This window comes from Coffea arabica, chromosome 6c (genome assembly GCF_036785885.1).
Source record: "Coffea arabica cultivar ET-39 chromosome 6c, Coffea Arabica ET-39 HiFi, whole genome shotgun sequence".
In the NCBI taxonomy this organism is placed as follows: Eukaryota; Viridiplantae; Streptophyta; class Magnoliopsida; order Gentianales; family Rubiaceae; genus Coffea; species Coffea arabica.
Window position 1 is genome coordinate 4,923,314 of NC_092320.1, and position 17,804 is coordinate 4,941,117.

At 36.9% G+C, this 17,804-nt stretch overlaps 2 protein-coding genes and 1 non-coding gene across 5 annotated transcripts; 2 read left to right on the plus strand and 1 right to left on the minus strand.

Moving 5' to 3' along the window:
• Positions 1–1,008: 1,008 nt before the first annotated feature.
• Positions 1,009–6,064, plus strand: LOC140008335 (enolase-like). Its single transcript, XM_072052291.1, has 17 exons — positions 1,009–1,206; positions 1,577–1,640; positions 2,197–2,261; positions 2,347–2,394; positions 2,568–2,654; positions 2,729–2,809; positions 3,038–3,139; positions 3,222–3,302; positions 3,800–3,874; positions 3,966–4,028; positions 4,117–4,194; positions 4,670–4,864; positions 4,987–5,037; positions 5,129–5,217; positions 5,312–5,363; positions 5,454–5,510; positions 5,694–6,064. Exons 1-17 carry the CDS (start codon positions 1,141–1,143, stop codon positions 5,772–5,774), a joined length of 1,335 nt encoding a protein of 444 aa, XP_071908392.1. The 5' UTR covers positions 1,009–1,140; the 3' UTR covers positions 5,775–6,064.
• Positions 6,065–8,756: 2,692 nt separating this feature from the next.
• On the minus strand, positions 8,757–8,839 carry TRNAL-UAA (transfer RNA leucine (anticodon UAA)). The gene has a single exon. It is a non-coding gene; the product is annotated as a tRNA-Leu (tRNA).
• An 86-nt stretch (positions 8,840–8,925) lies between these two features.
• Positions 8,926–13,336, plus strand: LOC113695885 (splicing factor U2af small subunit B-like). 3 transcript variants are annotated; one of them, XR_011815704.1, is made up of 6 exons: positions 8,926–9,387; positions 9,619–9,700; positions 10,783–10,909; positions 11,011–11,561; positions 11,924–12,094; positions 12,841–13,336. XR_011815704.1 is itself a non-coding variant. In XM_027215073.2 (5 exons), exons 1-4 carry the CDS (start codon positions 9,064–9,066, stop codon positions 11,558–11,560), a joined length of 1,083 nt encoding a protein of 360 aa, XP_027070874.1. In that variant the 5' UTR covers positions 8,926–9,063; the 3' UTR covers position 11,561; positions 12,772–13,336. The 3 variants fall into 3 exon arrangements, 2 of the variants coding, with proteins under 2 accessions (XP_027070874.1, XP_027070872.1); XM_027215073.2 differs by lacking the exon at positions 11,924–12,094 and having other exon boundaries at positions 12,772–13,336; XM_027215071.2 differs by lacking the exon at positions 11,924–12,094.
• The last annotated feature ends 4,468 nt before the right edge of the window (positions 13,337–17,804 follow it).

The following is a 17,804-nucleotide window of genomic DNA, read 5'->3' on the forward strand; positions in this document are numbered from 1 at the left end:
TGACGGGTCAGGTATGCTGACCCGAACCCGAAAATTTCAGGTTGACGGATTAGCGGGTCAACCCGAAATGACCAAAAACTTAATTTTAATTTATTAATTTATCACTGTAATTTATAATAAAATCAATTTCTCACAAAACTAATTACATAATCAAGTAATAAAAATTTAAATAAATAATTCCAAACCAAATCTAAAATAAATTAAATATCATAAAAGTGTTTTATGCCAAACAAAATATAAAATAAATTAAAACAGTATAAAAGTAAAAAATAATATAATATATTATTTGTTCAAATATAATAATTTCAACTTTACACAAATCAAATAAATTCATTTAGGATTAAGTAATTGATGCCTTTGAAAAAAAGAATAACTTAGTTTAGTTAGATAGAAATATTTTTATGTTTATTAAATTATTTTTTAACTCGTAAACGGGTCATATCGGGTCATATCAGGTCACCACGGGTTGACTCGAAATCGACATGTTTTCTTTTCGAGTTCATCGGGTCCAACCCGATTTTGACCCGAATTCCCGAAATCTCAACCCAAACCCATTAATTTCGTGTTAGGTTCTTGTCGTGTTTTCAAGTCGTGTCAAAAATTACCACCCCTAAATTTGCACGACCTCGAGTTCGAACTCGTGAAACTCGACTCGTTTGTGATAAACGAGTCGAGTTTGAGCTCGAGCTCGAGTCACATGTATATTTAACGAGTTGAGTTTGAACATATTTTAAACCTCATTTTTCTAATGAGCTTGAGTCGAGTTCGGCTTGAATTAAACTCGAGTAGAGCTCGACAGTCAAATACTCGGCTCGACTCGGTTCGATTAACAGCTGTGCGCTACTTTCGGTGTTCACGAGGGGAGGAAGGTGGGCGGGGCACACCGTTTTAATTTTTGGGAGTTCTCGACTTGTGCCGCAATTAACCTACTATTAATCACATGAAATGTAAATCCAACGGTTGTAAATAACCCTCTAGAACTCAAAATCCCCTCTACAAATACCAGCCCAAGGTCCTCCTCAAGCAAATTTCCACTCCCCAAGCCACTGTCCCTGCTCAACCGCTTCTCCCAGACCTCTCTTTCCGTCATCACAGATCTAAAACCTCTTCCAATCATCACTTACTTTAGCTTACCAAGACATGGCAACAATCGTCTCCGTCAAGGCTCGTCAGATCTTCGACAGCCGTGGCAATCCAACTGTCGAGGTTCGTTCGTTTTTTCACCTTCTGTTTGTTAACTGTATGTCATGTACTACTTTCCATTTTCCGATCTGTTTTTTGGATTCCGGCGTCTCGTTGGATGAGTTTGATTCTGCCGATGCTCGGCTAGACTGACTTTTCTTTGTCTTTCTCCTTCCTTTGATGTATGATTGTTTCTTCGGGGAAAATTAATTACGAGTTTTCTTTTATTTTTTTGGTCCATTGCGTGTTGCTTTGTGGCGATAAAGATCAAATGAAATTTAGCTAAGCTTTATCTTCTATTATTCAAAAAGCCTAACCGATATTTTCGAACTAAAGTTGGTTGATTCGGGTTGGTGATGGACAATGATAATAGTTGTTATGTGGAACAATATAGGTGGATGTGCACGTGTCAAACGGTGTGTGGGCGAGAGCTGCTGTTCCTAGCGGAGCTTCCACTGGTAAGAAGATCTGTCTCTCACATCGCTGTTGAGACTACATGCTTGTCTCTGTGGGATCCCAGTAGTGTAATTTTTTTTCCCTTTTTTTAATATCTTTGGATTCTGGATATCTTCTATGCTTGAGTATTATACATAAAAAAAAAAATTTATACGTTCGTAGTGTAAATTTGTACCTGGATAATTTGTATTTGCTTCTTTGTCTGAATATTATATTTAGGGCTAGAAAGTGGACAAAATTTTCGTTCGGATGTTCGTTTTGCATGCTAGCGATTAGTTTTGATTAGTTTTTTGTATGTCGAAAAAGGATTATAATTAAGTTCAGGAATCAAAGCTATTGAAATATGTAATTGAGTCTGAGCATTTGGTAAGGTCCCTTCATTCGCTTCATCAACTCACATGGAAGCAAAAACGTGTGTTAGTGGTAAATCCAGAAGATGTTCCTATATTGTGATTAACATATTACCATAGTAAAACAGCTAATGATGGAAGATCAACAGAATAAAAAAAATAGGCTGAGTGGCTGATGTTTGTTTACGTGACTTTTTTCTGCCTTCAGGAATATATGAAGCTCTTGAATTGAGAGATGGAGGGTCAGACTATCTTGGAAAGGGCGTCTCAAAGGTGACCTAACTCTTAACTGTAACTGCTCTGCCTAGTGTACTAGTGAATTGAAATACTGATATATGGACGCTTTATTATTTTCCAGGCCGTTAACAATGTCAACTCAATTATTGGCCCAGCACTCGTCGGCAAGGTTTGCTTTTCATATAAACTGCTGCTCAGGGTTCCTCTATTCTTTGCAAGTGTTTTCATGTTGTTACCTAGACCTTTTTCCAAGGAGTGATTTATGAAAGTCTTATTATGTGATATCAGGTATGAATAGCGTTTCTGTTTTTGATGATGAATAAGTTCCTTTTGCTTGCACAGGATCCAACTGATCAGACTGGTATTGACAATTTCATGGTTCAGCAACTCGATGGTACCCAAAATGAGTGGGGTTGGTGCAAGCAAAAGGTATTTTATTGCCTGCTTCTGTTCTTATGAGCTTTTCTAGTAATTATTCTGACATAAACTGATTTGGATTTCAGCTTGGTGCCAATGCCATCCTGGCAGTGTCTCTTGCTGTATGCAAGGCTGGTGCTGCAGTGAAAAATCTCCCTCTTTATAAGGTATTTTAGATATAGTTCTCCTTTATTCCTTTTGCTTGGTGCAATCCTGTGCTGACTGTGAACACTGATTTTATTGAACTAACATCAACATTTTCTTTAGCTCATATGTTTATTGTGATTCTGATGTATCAAGCACTCATGTAATTGTTCTTACACTTTCTCTGTATCTTTGCTGAGACAAACTAAGCCTGACACAGCTGCATCTCGTTTTGTCAATCCCATATGCAGCACATTGCTAACTTGGCTGGTAACAAGAAGTTAGTCTTGCCAGTTCCTGCGTTCAATGTTATCAACGGTGGATCACATGCTGGCAATAAACTCGCTATGCAGGTTTATCTTTTGTCTCACAATGATAGTCCAGTGCCAGGGATGCTATTTAGCTTTGCGTTTTCTTACAAGTTTGTTGTTTCAGGAATTTATGATTCTTCCTGTTGGGGCTTCTTCTTTTAAGGAGGCTATGAAGATGGGAGTTGAAGTCTATCACAACTTGAAGGTGCATTTATGTTTCCTTCAGTAAACTATTCTTTTTCTTGACAAAGTTTCTTCAATCATGTTGGATTTTCTAATATCTAGCCATATTCTAACATGTGGTAGTGCTAGCAACAATTTGGTTTCATGCTTAAATCTCATTTTTCGGAATTCGTCCATTTTATGACTTCAACAGCTTCTGTTGTTATTATAGTGAAACTTTTTTTAAATTTGGTGATTGTGTCGTCAATTCAGGTTTTGAGAATATATGATCGGTGCCCCTTGACCTGTTAGCCAAGTATCTTTGGTCCTTAATAGTTAACTACTGCCCTTTGTAAATGGTATTGAAGAAATAATACTATGGCAGTGAGTAACCACAAGGAAAAGATGTGGGCATTTGTATACTGCAGCTTTGGAATTATTGTAATTAAGATGCTTTATCCTCTCTCATATCTGTGAGCGCATTCGATGTGTTTCTGTTGCTTTGACATATGCTTGTTTATTGCTGATCTCTTTCTCCAGTCTGTCATTAAGAAGAAGTATGGCCAAGATGCAACAAATGTTGGTGATGAGGGTGGCTTTGCTCCTAATATCCAGGTTAGTCCATGGATTTTTGCTAATATGCTTCCTGCTCATTGTTCAGTTTGGTTGTCATATATTTTACAACTTCGTGACTTTGAAATTTCAGGAGAACAAGGAAGGTCTTGAATTGCTTAAAACAGCTATTGCTAAAGCTGGTTACACTGGTAAAGTAAGTACTGGAATGGATGTTTATACGTTCCAATTCTCATAATTTATTAGGTACAGAAATCAGTTTGAATAGTTTGAAATTGCTACAGGTTGTGATTGGGATGGATGTGGCTGCTTCTGAGTTTTATGGTAAAGACAAGACTTATGATCTAAACTTTAAAGAAGAGGTATTGCTTTTTCATCTTTTTCCCCCAGATTGTTATGTCAAACATTTGAATTCATTGCTAAGCCAAAGGATAAAATTACATCTAGATTCATAAATTCTAGTCTTCTAAAGGTGGGATAATGTCAATCATGACATATATCTTTTTGGTCATTCTTCTTCTTTATTTAGTATGTTTGCTGCTTTAGTAGTATGTTTGGTGATAGTGAGCAGAAATTTCAGTGAAATGATGGCAACTAGATCATTGTGTTATTCCAAAACCTTTTTGATAGTACAAGAAAATATAACTTGCGTTATCACCTTTGCTTTTGCCAGTTAAGTTTTGCGAACCTGCTTGGTACCAAAATTTGGCTCTTCAGCAATCAACCTTATTTTGAATGAAATTAATCCTGTTTGGTATCGTTATTTTACGTTAGAATGTAATTGCTAGGTGTTGATATCTTTCATTTATTTTTTTTATTTCTGGTCTTTCTTTGCAGAATAATGATGGCTCACAAAAGATCTCAGGTGATCAGCTCAAAGATCTTTACAAGATGTTTGTAGCTGAGTACCCTATCGTTTCAATTGAAGATCCCTTTGACCAAGATGACTGGGAGCATTACGCTAAGTTAACCTGTGAAATAGGTGAAAAAGTACAAATTGTTGGAGATGATCTTTTGGTCACAAATCCCAAGGTTAGCTAAATCATATTTTTCTAAGACAGCTGATCTGATACCTATAAGAGTGGTCTTTGCTGCTTAATCTACCTGTCTGCGTCTAGCATATCTTTACTTTAGCATTTCTAACTTGATTACAGAGAGTTGCAAAGGCAATCAACGAGAAAACTTGCAATGCTCTTCTTCTTAAGGTAATTGCTTGAATTATTAAGATAACTGAAATTGTGATTCATTGGTACTGGTCAGGAACATAACTAACTGCTTAGCTTGCTTAAATGACAGGTTAACCAAATTGGATCTGTGACTGAGAGTATTGAAGCTGTGAGAATGTCCAAGAAGGCTGGTTGGGGTGTGATGGCCAGTCATCGCAGGTAAAGAAAATGAAACCTGTTGAGTTACCTTTCTTCTGCTCTATTATGCCAAATTTTGAAAGGTTTTGTAATCACCGTGCTCTTGGGATTGCAGTGGTGAGACAGAGGATACCTTCATTGCTGATCTCTCTGTTGGTTTGGCAACGGTAATCTTCTATTTGAGTGTAGAAAATATCGTTTCATTCATCATGCTTTTATAGTTCGCATTAACTATTTGTATTCTCTGATCTTTTCAGGGTCAAATCAAGACTGGAGCTCCATGCAGATCAGAGCGTCTGGCCAAATATAACCAGGTAATTATCATTGCTTTGCATGCATGTTTTCTTCTATTTTTTGATTCTCAAATTAGCTCTCTTTGTTATGAAGAAATAACACTTCATAAATGCAAGTTTATTTCTAGTGGTTATATAAGTTTGATGTCAAATTTAAGCAAAAGATTGGGAGCTACACTGAATGAAATCCCGCTATTGCTGCAGCTCTTGAGAATTGAAGAGGAACTTGGTGCAGATGCTATTTATGCTGGAGCAAGCTTCCGTGCACCAGTTGAGCCCTACTAGATTTGCTTTAATCTTGAAGTTTTTGCGGGGATCGTAGCAAACTTGGTTGAATAAGTCTACAAATAGGAACATCCTTAAATCGATGATGCCTGTTCATTAATAATCATAGCTAAACTTTTTGTTTTAATGTGAGTGACAAAGAGCTAGTTTGTAGAGGATAAGCATCTAATCTTCCTTTTGCTGCTTTTCCTTTTATTAGAAAATCCTGATCATGTGAACTTGTAATAATGATTTTGGCCATATTTTCCTGAATCTTTCCAAGATATTTTTGAGGAGTTTCTATGAACTGATATATCTGTGTGAATTAATTGTTGGCACTGATTTTGCTGCGAGGACATTTTTCCTACAAAATGTGAATGTAGGCTTTCCCTTGGAAGTTTTTACAATTCAAGGGGAAAAATTAAGTGGACCTTTTCAAGTTTATATTGTCGTATAACGTTTAGAGTTTTGAGTAGGATTTTTTTCCCCCCTAGAACTATGTAGTTGTATTGGATAGTTTATGCCGTGAATTTTGGAATTTTTGGGTAACATGGTTGCCACAACTTTCGTGGGAGTGTAGGATCCTAATGCTTGAATTTGAGCAGAAACAAGCAGTCAACTCATTCTGATTCCTTAGTAAGAGGGACTAGGGCAAGTAAATCTGAGTTGTTGGTGGAAGACCCTCTAATTGAGAATGAGGTAATTTACAGAAGCTTCCGCCGGCTAGCTCTCTTGATTCCCAGCGCCCCGGGTCCTGAGTTGGTTTGGTAGGACTCGGGGGCGGGGAACAGAACAGAAGTGAGAGCCAAAATTGCCCTCGAGAGCGAAAAAGCTAATCAAAGTCACGACTCACGAGGCGTCCATTGAACAATACTTTTTGCATGGATGTTTTTGTGGCATATTGCGGCAAATCAAAATTTCTCCCTTCAGAATTTGTAGTAGCGCACGCAATCCACAAACTGTAAAAAGAACAAATTTGTGTATGCAAATTTATTCAACCCCGCGATTAGTTGTTACTGTTTTTTGCCTCTTCAGTTCTAGTTGCGACTTCAAAGACTGGAATGTAGAATACAAAACAAACTAACTGGAGAAGCTGGCCTCTATGTTGTGGAGGCAAACAAAAAAATTATAAAGCACATTAATATGCTGCCAGCAGTTGTTTTTTTTTTTTCCCCTTTATATTTCTTTTTTATTTTTTGTTAGCAAGGGCTTACTTTTTGTAGAAAAGGGATTCTTTTGCACCTTCCCCTTAATATATATATATATATATATATATATATATATATATATATATATATATATTAGAGAGAGAGAGAGAGAGAGAATTTCCACAATTTCTTGCTCTAAGGCATCTTTAACGAGTTTACCCAATTGAATATAACTCGGTACTTTTTACATGCATTCTTGAATATGTACAGCTCGTTATTATTTCTCTCTCTTGATCATGAAATTTGCAAGCTACAAGCCTATGCAACTCAATCGTATCTTTCTAGAGCAACAAACGCTTCTCAGCCTTGACAAGGTTCAATGCTTCTTCGAAACCCATTGTGGAGCACGGCAGAGTCATAGGCTGTATAGTTTGGCAAGGTTTTAGAACTTGAATCGTTAAGTGAATCGGATGAATTTTTTATTCATAATTCAAATCGATTCAATTTGGTTCAAAGATTTTTTTTCCCTTCTTTTAAATCCTTTTAATCATTAGGAAACTTGGATGACTTAAAATTTTTTTTTTAAAAAAGAAACTGACCATGAACTGGTTCAAAAGTCGGGCTTTGTACTAGTTGGATTAGTTTTTGATCGGATTTGACTTATTTAATTGAATTTTCGGATTTACTAGTGACCAGACCAATATCACGATTGATTCGCAATTCCACTGGTTGATTTGGCCGGTCTAGTTCGGTTTTCAAAGGAAGACAAACTATCAACTGGGTATCACATATTTTTCATCCGCATCACCCACGTTCACAGAAAAAATAAATCCCCTCAGAACACGCTTCTTTTGCTCACATTCATGCATTGATGTGTAGTTCTTGCCATTTTTGCCCCTCAACTTCTTTAGTAGCCACCGAAGTACAAGTGTCACCTACACTGATCAAACCATGAGTGAGGAGGCTTTTGATAAGCTGCCATGTACAGATTTTTTTATAAAGGTTGGAGCTCCTCTCGAAACTTTCCAAAAACTTCTTGATTTGGCCCTCAAAATCTAATATTTTTTTTTCTCATTTACCGTAAAAGGGTTGAAATTTGACCTTGAATCAAAAAAAAAAAAAAAACGAAAGTAGGAGTACCAAGCAAAACTAGAAAACAGCAATGAGAAAGATATCGCTTGAAAAACGGCCTTTTCCACCTGCCGAACTTGGAGAAAAGGGGGCACCACTACCATTTTTGTTCAAGGAAATTTGGCTGATTTTTTAATATGTATTCAAATGTAAAAAGACTCTGGATCCTGTCCGAATTTCAAGCTGGTAACTAGATACAAGTATATTGTGCCAGACAAGATCACTGTTAGTATGGCCTTGTTGAACTTCAAAAATGGTACTTCAGATGATAGAAAGTAATACATAAATTCTGATCCAAAAGAAAAATACAATTTTGCATCATGCCATGGCACAGATTTATTCCATCAGAGTCAACTTGAAAAAAATAAATATATCTTGCTTTTAAGTGTTTCTAAATATCAACCCTATTCTGATATTTTGTATTTTCAACAGCTCATGACTAATTTCAGCAATTTGTCAGCGGTGAATCTTTTCAAGTTCATAAAGTAGATTAATCGAATAGATGGGTGCTGGCTCTCCCAAATCTATCTATGTCAACATACTCTAAAAGACCCAAATCTATGTCAACATACTCTAAAAGGCCAGAAAAAGGAGAACAACCTGGTTGATACTAGTTGCTTTTAATTAGGTAGGCGATAGGTCCGTTAACCACACAAGTCCTTTTCTCTTCCAAAACTAAAAAATGTAGAAGTATAAAAAGAACTTAAAGAGTAAAAAGAAACAATGCTGGCTATGGGGTTCGAACCCATGCGCACTTATGTGCAGAAGATCTTAAGTCTTCCCCCTTAACCTCTCGGGCAAACCAGCCAGTTGGATATGGCGAGCTTTTATTTCCTTATAACTCTAGCTTTAAGACCTAACTTTGCTTTTCACCTCACGCTGCCCAAACAGAAAATTACAGCACGGTCCTGAAGGCAGAAGCAACAGCTACCAAGGAGAATCATAAAGCCATCAAGACCGAAAGAAAATTGGGAAATCCCGACTCGAGAAACATAAACCCTTTTGCTTCCTCGTACTATTAGTAAGTGGCAATGGCGGAGCACTTAGCCTCGATATTTGGAACAGAAAAAGACAGGGTAAACTGCCCCTTTTACTTCAAGATCGGAGCCTGCCGCCACGGCGACCGTTGCTCCCGACTCCACACCAAGCCCAGCATTAGTCCTACTCTCTTGCTCTCCAACATGTACCAGAGGCCCGATATGATCACCCCTGGTGTTGACCCTCAAGGCCAGCCCCTCGACCCTAAAAAAATCCAACACCATTTCGAAGATTTCTACGAAGATTTATTCGAAGAGCTCAGCAAGTACGGGGAGATTCAAAACCTCAATATCTGCGATAATTTGGCGGACCACATGGTAAACCCCCCCTTCCCCTCCAACAAAAAATCATTGTTTCGTGCTTAATTAGAGTGTAGGACTATCAAATCTCTCTCTCTTGTGTGTGTGTGTGTTTTTTTTTTTTTGTTTTTTTAAATGTTAGGGTTTTTGTGATATAACCCTTAACTTCAGATTCCTAGTTCTTTATGAACTGCTGGTGGATGGAATTTTTTGTATTCTGGGTTAACGAATTCGGTGATTTTGCTTTAGGTGGGCAATGTATATGTGCAGTTTAGAGAGGAAGATCATGCGGCCGCCGCGCTTCAGAACCTTAGTGGGCGATTCTACGCAGGCGAGTCTTCCTTTCTTAGTCATTTTCTTTTTATCATTATTGTTTTGACAGAATAGTTGTTGCTTTTGTGGTGGCCAAGCCGGAGGTGACTGTTTTTGAGGATTTCTTCCTTCTTTGATCATTATGAATGGAGATTTGATTTGTTTTGTTTTACAATATACTGTACATCTGCTCGGCAGTTTTACCTGGATATGTGGAGGTTTTTGAATGGAAGAAACTTACTTCTTTATTCGGAAATTTAGGATTGGTTGAGGGGAAGCTGCTTAGGATCTCTCTTAGGAATACCTTTAGGTGCGTAACACCCTCCAAATGAATTTGGAGCTAAAAACTCAGAGTCAAATCACCGAGGAATGTTTTTGGCATTTCTTACTCAGAAGAGGTGTAGTGTTCAATCTCGGTTCTACTTGGTTGCTGACAGAATCAAATTTTAGCTTTGAATTCAAGTGGAACCGCAAGAATTAGTAAATGCCAAAACAGTTCCGCACATAAAGGGATATAATATCTCCTTGCTCCTAGAAAAGATATTGGAGAAGCTATGGATGGTGCTTCTCCTCCTTGCTGGGAAAGATACTGCCTACATCTGGCTTTTGAGTACCTAGTAGCTCTTGGCATCTTTTGCAAATTTTGTGCTCCATAAAGTTTTGATGTATGACTTCTAGCTTAAGTGCATAAGTTTATTGGATTTCAATTTTTTCTCTAAATGGTTTACTCGGTTTCAAATTTATATGTTCAGAATACCATAATTAAGTTGCCATGTCAGAAATGATTCAAGTGGTCGATATTGTTAGAGAATGAAAGATGCATCACAGATTAAAGTTAGTATCTTAAGCTATGTATACCACGTTTTTAGTATTTGATTCCTTGCCAGTAGTTCTGCTTTTTGGGTGGAATTATATGCATTGTACATCTTGATTTCAAACTTTATTTCTAGGATTAGCATTTTTTTGCAGAATTGCAAAAAATTATGCTTGCTATTACCGCCAAAGAAGTAGTCTTCTGGAACAGTGTTTTGAGTTCTTTAACCAAAAGTGCTAGGTGGTTGTCTTCTTATTTAACAGCTAATAGGTGTTTTGAAATTTTAGGCCGTCCAATAATCGTGGACTTCTCCCCAGTGACGGATTTCCGTGAGGCTACTTGTAGGCAGTATGAGGAAAATGTTTGCAATCGAGGTGGCTACTGCAATTTTATGCATCTGAAGAAGATAAGCAGGTGAGTTTGTCATTTGGTTCATTTTAAAACGTGGCTTCTGCCTTATTACCCAGTATTCTCACCATTGATCCATTTGATCCTTTTGCTTCTTTGTGTCGAAGAGAATTGAGACGCCAGTTATTTGGGAGGAGTAAGAGGAGGCGCAGCCGCAGTCGAAGTAGAAGTGCTAGTCCTCAGCGTCAGTTCAACTATGGGGAGCGTCCGCGGGGTGGTCGTGGTTTTCCTAGAAGAGGTGATCATCTCGCCCATGAAAGGAGCAGGAGGCCTAGAAGTAGGAGTCCTGGACGAAGGGGTGGACGAAGCAGAAGCCCCGGGGGAAGGAGAAATCGGAGTCCTATTAGGGAGGGAAGCATTGAGAGAAGGGCAATGATTGAACAATGGAACAAGGAAAGGGAACAGGACGGGGGTTTCACTAAAAGTTATAACAGCAGTCCTGGGGAGAGGAGAAATAGGAGCCCAACTAGAGAAGGCAGTGCAGAGAGAAGGGCAATGATTGAGCAATGGAACAGAGAAAAGGAGCAGGCAGACTCTGCAAAAGGTAGCAGCAGTTTTGTCACCAATAATGGCAGTGGTGGTGGTGGGAAGACGGAACATTCATCCAATGATGAATATCAGAAGCATCAAGAGGAAGATGGAAATCATGGTTACTGATGTAAGTTAATAATTTCTCATGCAGCATGTCTTGAGACTTTCTGGCCTTTTATTTTCACACGTACTCAGCTTAGGGGCTTCTTGAGAGAACAGCCTTTTTGTTAAGTTGGTCTTGATGATGCACTTTCCCCATCATCTGAAAAACTTTTGAATGCTTATGTTTCTTGAAAGCAACAATATATTATACTGTTTTGCCATTATCAAGGGTAATAGTATCTTGTAAAAAAGCATTTTTGGTTATTCATAGGTGCAATCTTAATTGTGTGCATTCCTAACTGAAATTTTTGCGGCAACAATCTGGAAGTAATTGCAAAGATAACCCAGTCTTCGAAAGTGGCTTACTGCTCATTTTTCACCGTGCAGGCAGGTTCGCTGCGCTATGATTTTCTCTGAAAGCAAAATTTCTTCCTCCCTCCAATTATATATTCAAGACAAAGACATGTTTGTCCCGGTTATAAGGGAAGTCCACCTTAGAACATGAGCAGTTCATGTTTGTACCAGTTATAAAGGAAATCCACTTTAGAACATGAGCGGGTGTGCCATTACCCTTGAAGTTTCCCCATTTTTCAGTATCATTACAGAAAAAGATTTTTTTTTTTTGGTGGGGGGTTGGGGGGGGGGGGGGAAGGGGGAGAGAAGAAGGGGGCAGGGAGCAGCAGCATGTGTTTACTGATTGTGATCTTTTAAAGATCACTTTCCTCTGTCTAATCTTTATCCTGCTTAAGCAAATTTTAGGACCAATCTTATATAGGACATAACCTTTTGTATCTTGGGCAGGTGACTAGCTGTAGCTTTACATGTATTACTCCACAGTTCATCCTACTTAAACTGTGTCAGAATGGCTGCACTATTTGTTTCTTAGTTCTCATTCTTTCACTCAGTGGTTGCAGTGCTTTATGCCTGTCCACACAACCTTAATAATGCTTTGATTGAATAAGAAAGTGGTACATCTCTTCCTTTTCTGGTCGCCCAATATTAGTTTACACCAAAGTGGTATGTTTGCATTGGGTTGCTGGCTATGACATGACGTGATCTGATTTTCCTTTCAAACAACTGTTTTTGCGAAGGATATCTAAACCTTTTATGTTTTGGGACAGTTTGTCAGATTTATTGTGTTAATGACATCAGGTGCAAAAAACTTGTTTATGGCCCCTACCTGCTAGAATAGCAAGTACTGTTTTTGCATGCTAAGCGCTAGACAAATTTTGCAGGTACAGGTATCCTTTCTTGCGAAGCCCCCGGCTTATCTGAATCTGGCTTACTGAGATTTTTGCTTGCAGGTCGTTTTTCCTGTCTAGGAAGCAAGTTATGCAGACTAGAAGCATTTCAAGTGAAGGAATATCAATCCACACCGTGAGATTGTTGTTTTTTTTTTTTTTTTTTTTGAAACAAACCAAAACACGATCCTTGCTGTATCATTAAGCATTTTTTAGGAATGTTCTTGATTCAAGTCAGTGGTCTATACAAATATCCTCGGTGATGGTAGTAAGCGGGCTTGCTTTCAGCTCAAGGATGTGAATTGAAGGTTATTAGGTGATTTACTCGCGGTCGTGTGATTCTTCCGTACGACTCCGTTTTAGTCAACCAAATAGCTGAAACGGTGAAGTATAAGGTGATTTGCTTGCGCGAATGTGATTCTTCTGTGTAAACACCTTTCCTGTCGTCCAAATAGCTGTTTGTGTAGACGTGTATTGCTATATGTATGGATATAAGATATTTGTCAACCGCTTACATTTGTTCTATTTGTTTTGTTTGAAATATCAGTAGTGTATGTTATATGCGGGTTCATCTGGTTAACTATTATTAGCAATTGGTGTGGCCCTTTGAACTGTGTCACTGCTGAGACGCCCTCCTTCCTTAATGCTAAGAGCATTTGGTTAATTTTGGAACTTGCTATTTTACATCTTGTTTTTTAGAAACGGCGTGCAAGCTGCTTCTGTTGTATTTTTATTTTGTTTTTGTTCATTAGCGACCATCTTTATGATTTAGATAGATGACCATGTAAGATACAAACTACAAATATGAAAGTGTGAATCTGAGTTTGGTACAGTAGAATGCCGATTTGTCATATACATCTTGCTATAAATTATATTATTCGGTGATCGCATTTGTTTCGACTAATTTGGAGTTGAGCGTTGTCAACTCTCTTTCTGGGTTGATTCTCCCGACATTCTTTTCTTCATCCACAAAATTCAAATTCAAGATTGTGTTGAAGAAGAGGGTATCAAGTTTCTTGCCATAATACTAGTACCTGTAGTATTGATGGTGTGCACAATGTGAGCAGTATTTAGTCATTCGCGTTAAGAGATGCAGTGGAGTGTGAGGCTGGTAACCACTGAGGTCACCGGGGATCAAACCTTGTCTCCCACCATTGGCCACAAAATGTGGCAAGCCACTCTTTTAGAGGAGTGCGCATTTGTCTGGGCCGGTAGGTGGTTCACTCTCCAGATCCCTCCTATATAAGTCTATCGTATCGACAAATAAAAAAAAAAAAAGGGTGTGAGGCTGGTGAGTGAAAGTTGGATTGTAGTTGACTGGTAATATGCTCCAAGTCTGGTGGCTTCTGTGTAATTTCACCTCTTGGCTAAATCCTATCGGTTAGGGTAAATTTTAATATGGCCCTTTAAAACAGATCAAAATGTCAATCCAGCCGTTAAAAATTAAGATTTAAGTCACGATTAAACCTTCTAAGGTGGAAATTCTGTTCCCATTAAACCCTTCCATCATCACTTCACATTTTGTCAATAACACTTGACAAAATTTTAGCTTAATGTATGATTATACAAAGCTTTTGGGAACAATGGAGCAATCAACTTTTCGCTCAAAAAAGCTAAAAAGGATAAAATTTTACTTTTCTAATAGAAAAAGTTTTTGCCAATTACAAAACTACTATTATATCTTTCTAACTCATTTAAGTGGGGGATTAATTGCTCTAAGTCCCTTAAAATTTGATAAGATTTTACTACACTATTAAAGTTTGGTCAAACGTTACTGAGTAGGTGAATATTGAGTTTAGAAACGCCTCAAAAATTCAAGATCCATTGGGCTACAAAAATTCAGGATCACCTACCACATTAGATTGTATGCAAATTGAATCAAATTCGTGCTGTCATCTTGTTAAGGTTTCAGATTTATTTTGTGTCGTCAATTAAAGCTTGTATAGCAATTACAAGTATATGCCTCAAAATTGCATCAGAGACAAAACATTTGGGGTCTCAAACATGCACAACGTTGATTTATATAGCAATTACTTTGGCACTGAAATCTGCTCAGAAAATTGCATTAAGCTTCCAGAATGGAGATTCATCTGAGAAAAAAGCACTTGCGATTCTTAGACTTGACCGTGGACAATGACAGTACTTGGTTTGTTTGGATTGCTTCATATTTTCCCAATTTTATTTGCTTACATCATTTTTACAATTTCCAATACACCTTTTTATCTTCCCAATATCTTTTTATCTCATATACATCACATCACAAAAAGTGCTACAGTAAAAATATCTCAAATAATCCCAAATAACTTACTGATTTTAAGGCGGGTATCCTGTACTTTCTTTCCCTGATATTCTAATTGTCCAATTCAGTAAATACTTCGTTGTATATTGTATAATAAAGCCCTTCACCTGGAGCAATTTTTCATCCATGCAAGGCACATCTTTCAGGGTCTGTTTGTTTCGAGTGAAAATATTTTCCAGGAAAATATTTTCCTAATTTTCCGTGTTTGGTTGCACAAAAGTTACTGAAAACATTTTCCGATTTAAAATATTTTCACTCATCTTATGGAAAACAACTTCCCTTCCAAACTTACTGAAGTTGTTTTCCGAAATGCATACATCTTGCCTGTAGTATGTTCCAAACTTACTGAAATCATCTTGTAGTATGTTCTTTTTTTTTTTTTTTTAGTGTAAACAGGAAGACTCGAACCCAAGACCTCTTCCTTACACTCCCTCCCCCGTACCACCCAACCCAACCCTCCCCCTAGTATATTCAAAATAAAAAAAAACCTCATCCTGCTCATCCTATGCTAGTAATTAATTATGTATAATAAGGACATTCTTTTCTAGAGAAACTTTCAGCAGTGAGAGTGCAAGATATATGTCACAATAAGCATTGCATGTGATTGATATTTGACACTAAATGACCAGCAATTTGTTTATTGCTTAAGGAGATATTTGTTATTCATATATACATTTCTCCAAGATTTTTTAAAGTTAAACAATGAGATAAATTTTCTTATTTTGCATGGGAAGAAGTATGTAGTTATAATGTGTAGAAAGTAAAGATAGAGATAAAAGTGAAAATATTTCAAAAGTTAAACAAACACCAGAAAAATGAAGTAAGAAAATATTTTCAATAAGCTAACCAAACACCTGAAAATGATGAAAGGGAAATGATTTTCATGGAAAATTACTTCCACGGAAAATATTTTCCCAAGGAAAACATTTTACTTCCAACCAAACAGACCCTCAGTCATGCACTTTTTCCCCCCTTTTCCTGCCTCGATGAGGCTTTGATGCGTAGAAACGCATTGGAAATAATTCATGTCGCTTCAAATCTTCTGTCCCTTAAAGAATTGCCAGCCACGTCGTTGCTTTGTGTCAATTAATTACGTGACTCATTTTAATGATCATCATATCCTAATTGTAATTTTGCTATAACGCCCCCATAATCTATACTTTGTCATATATACAGCTAAGTTGTTTTTTTACCCTTGGGTATCCATAATTTTTATGGCCTCGATTTCGAGAGATACCGAGCCAATAAAGCAAACTTTTTCAGCAAAATATTGTGTTGACTATTTTCCCACAATCTTTTCTAGTTAGATTTAATTAGAAACTACAAATTGATGGCAAATTATTATTTTTTTCATAGTCTTTAGGAGAAGAGTTGTTTAGAATAATGGAGAGCAAGCTTTTTTTTTTTAACCACTAATCACACAAGGGCAGAATCCTTTGACATACAAAGAGATTCGTGAATGATCAAAAGCTTGATTGATTTACATGAGAATGTGAATAATTCTAACCTCCTCTCTTGGTTGGTTTAACGTTTTAAATGTAATTTTTCAAGCCATTATATGAGTTTCATGGGTTGAAATTTTAGATCTTGTTTTCTCATAATTTTTGGTGCTTAATGAACTTGTTTGATATTTAAACAAGCCCCTGAGGCTGCAAGGATCATGTTTGTAGTAAAATTCGACCATAGAAACTCTTGAAAACATTTTTCGGCGAGATTCCGGCCACTAGGCCAGAATTTTTTTCAGTTTTTGATTGGTGAACGTTGAAGAGTCGCTCCACCATGGCTTCTTCAGGAGCGATCTCGTCGACCGAGAGATTTCCTATTCTATATCGATGTTCCGGTTAAGGCTGATTTTGATGTGGTAGTCAAAGTTACAATGGAAGGAGAAAGGTGTTTTCTGCGCGTGCTGGATAAAGCCCTGGAATGTGAGGATAGGAAGGAAAAATACAGAATCATCACGGAGAGAATTAATTGTAGCCTAGACTCGTACATCGTAGCCAAACGAAGGGCGGATATATGATACCTATGATGTGCTATTGCCCGAAATTGCCAAAAAAAAAAAACGGCAAGGATAGCCAATAATTCCAACAATGTAGGTCCTATATCCAATAATTTCTATTAATCTAATTTTTTTAATGTTTAACGTTAAAACAGTCCGATATTCTCTTGATCGGACTATACTGACCGATATTTTCGGGATCTAATTAATCTGATTATTATATATTTAAACTGTGCATTATTTTGATTAATATGATTTTTTTATATATTTAGTCTACAGCGAAATCTTAAGTAACCTGCTAATCCCATGATCATTTTTTTTTTCAATCTAAAGATTTATTCATATACATATCAAATACTTACTCAAGTAATAAAATTGTCCTTTGACGCGAGAGTCAACATTTTTAAATAAATATTTTCGATTACACAACACTTCATATTCTTGAATTATTTCATATACTATTAATTCAAGTATTATTTTTATGCGAAAGTCAATATTTTTAGATAAAAATTTTTTGTTACTAACTACAAGAACCATTAAAATAGAAAAACTCTTATTCTTCTTCTCTTTTTTAATTTTTCTCTAAAGTAAAGATAATAAATAAACATTTTCACTAAAGACTAATCTTAGGAAGAGTATTATATTTATTATCATATTTAATCACTTAACTTACAAAATCAAATAAAGAGAAAAAATTTCATCAAACAAACAAAATTTAGGCACAATTTT

Excerpts from the sequence above, each read along its gene's own strand:
- LOC140008335 (XM_072052291.1), top strand. The coding sequence starts at position 1,141 with ATGGCAACAATCGTCTCCGTCAAGGCTCGTCAGATCTTCGACAGCCGT. Across the intron at positions 2,810-3,037 it reads AAAATCTCCCTCTTTATAAG|CACATTGCTAACTTGGCTGG; the intron begins GTATTTTAGATA and ends TCCCATATGCAG. Across the intron at positions 5,038-5,128 it reads GCAATGCTCTTCTTCTTAAG|GTTAACCAAATTGGATCTGT; the intron begins GTAATTGCTTGA and ends CTTAAATGACAG.
- LOC113695885 (XM_027215073.2), top strand. The coding sequence starts at position 9,064 with ATGGCGGAGCACTTAGCCTCGATATTTGGAACAGAAAAAGACAGGGTA. Across the intron at positions 9,388-9,618 it reads ATAATTTGGCGGACCACATG|GTGGGCAATGTATATGTGCA; the intron begins GTAAACCCCCCC and ends ATTTTGCTTTAG. Across the intron at positions 10,910-11,010 it reads CATCTGAAGAAGATAAGCAG|AGAATTGAGACGCCAGTTAT; the intron begins GTGAGTTTGTCA and ends TTTGTGTCGAAG.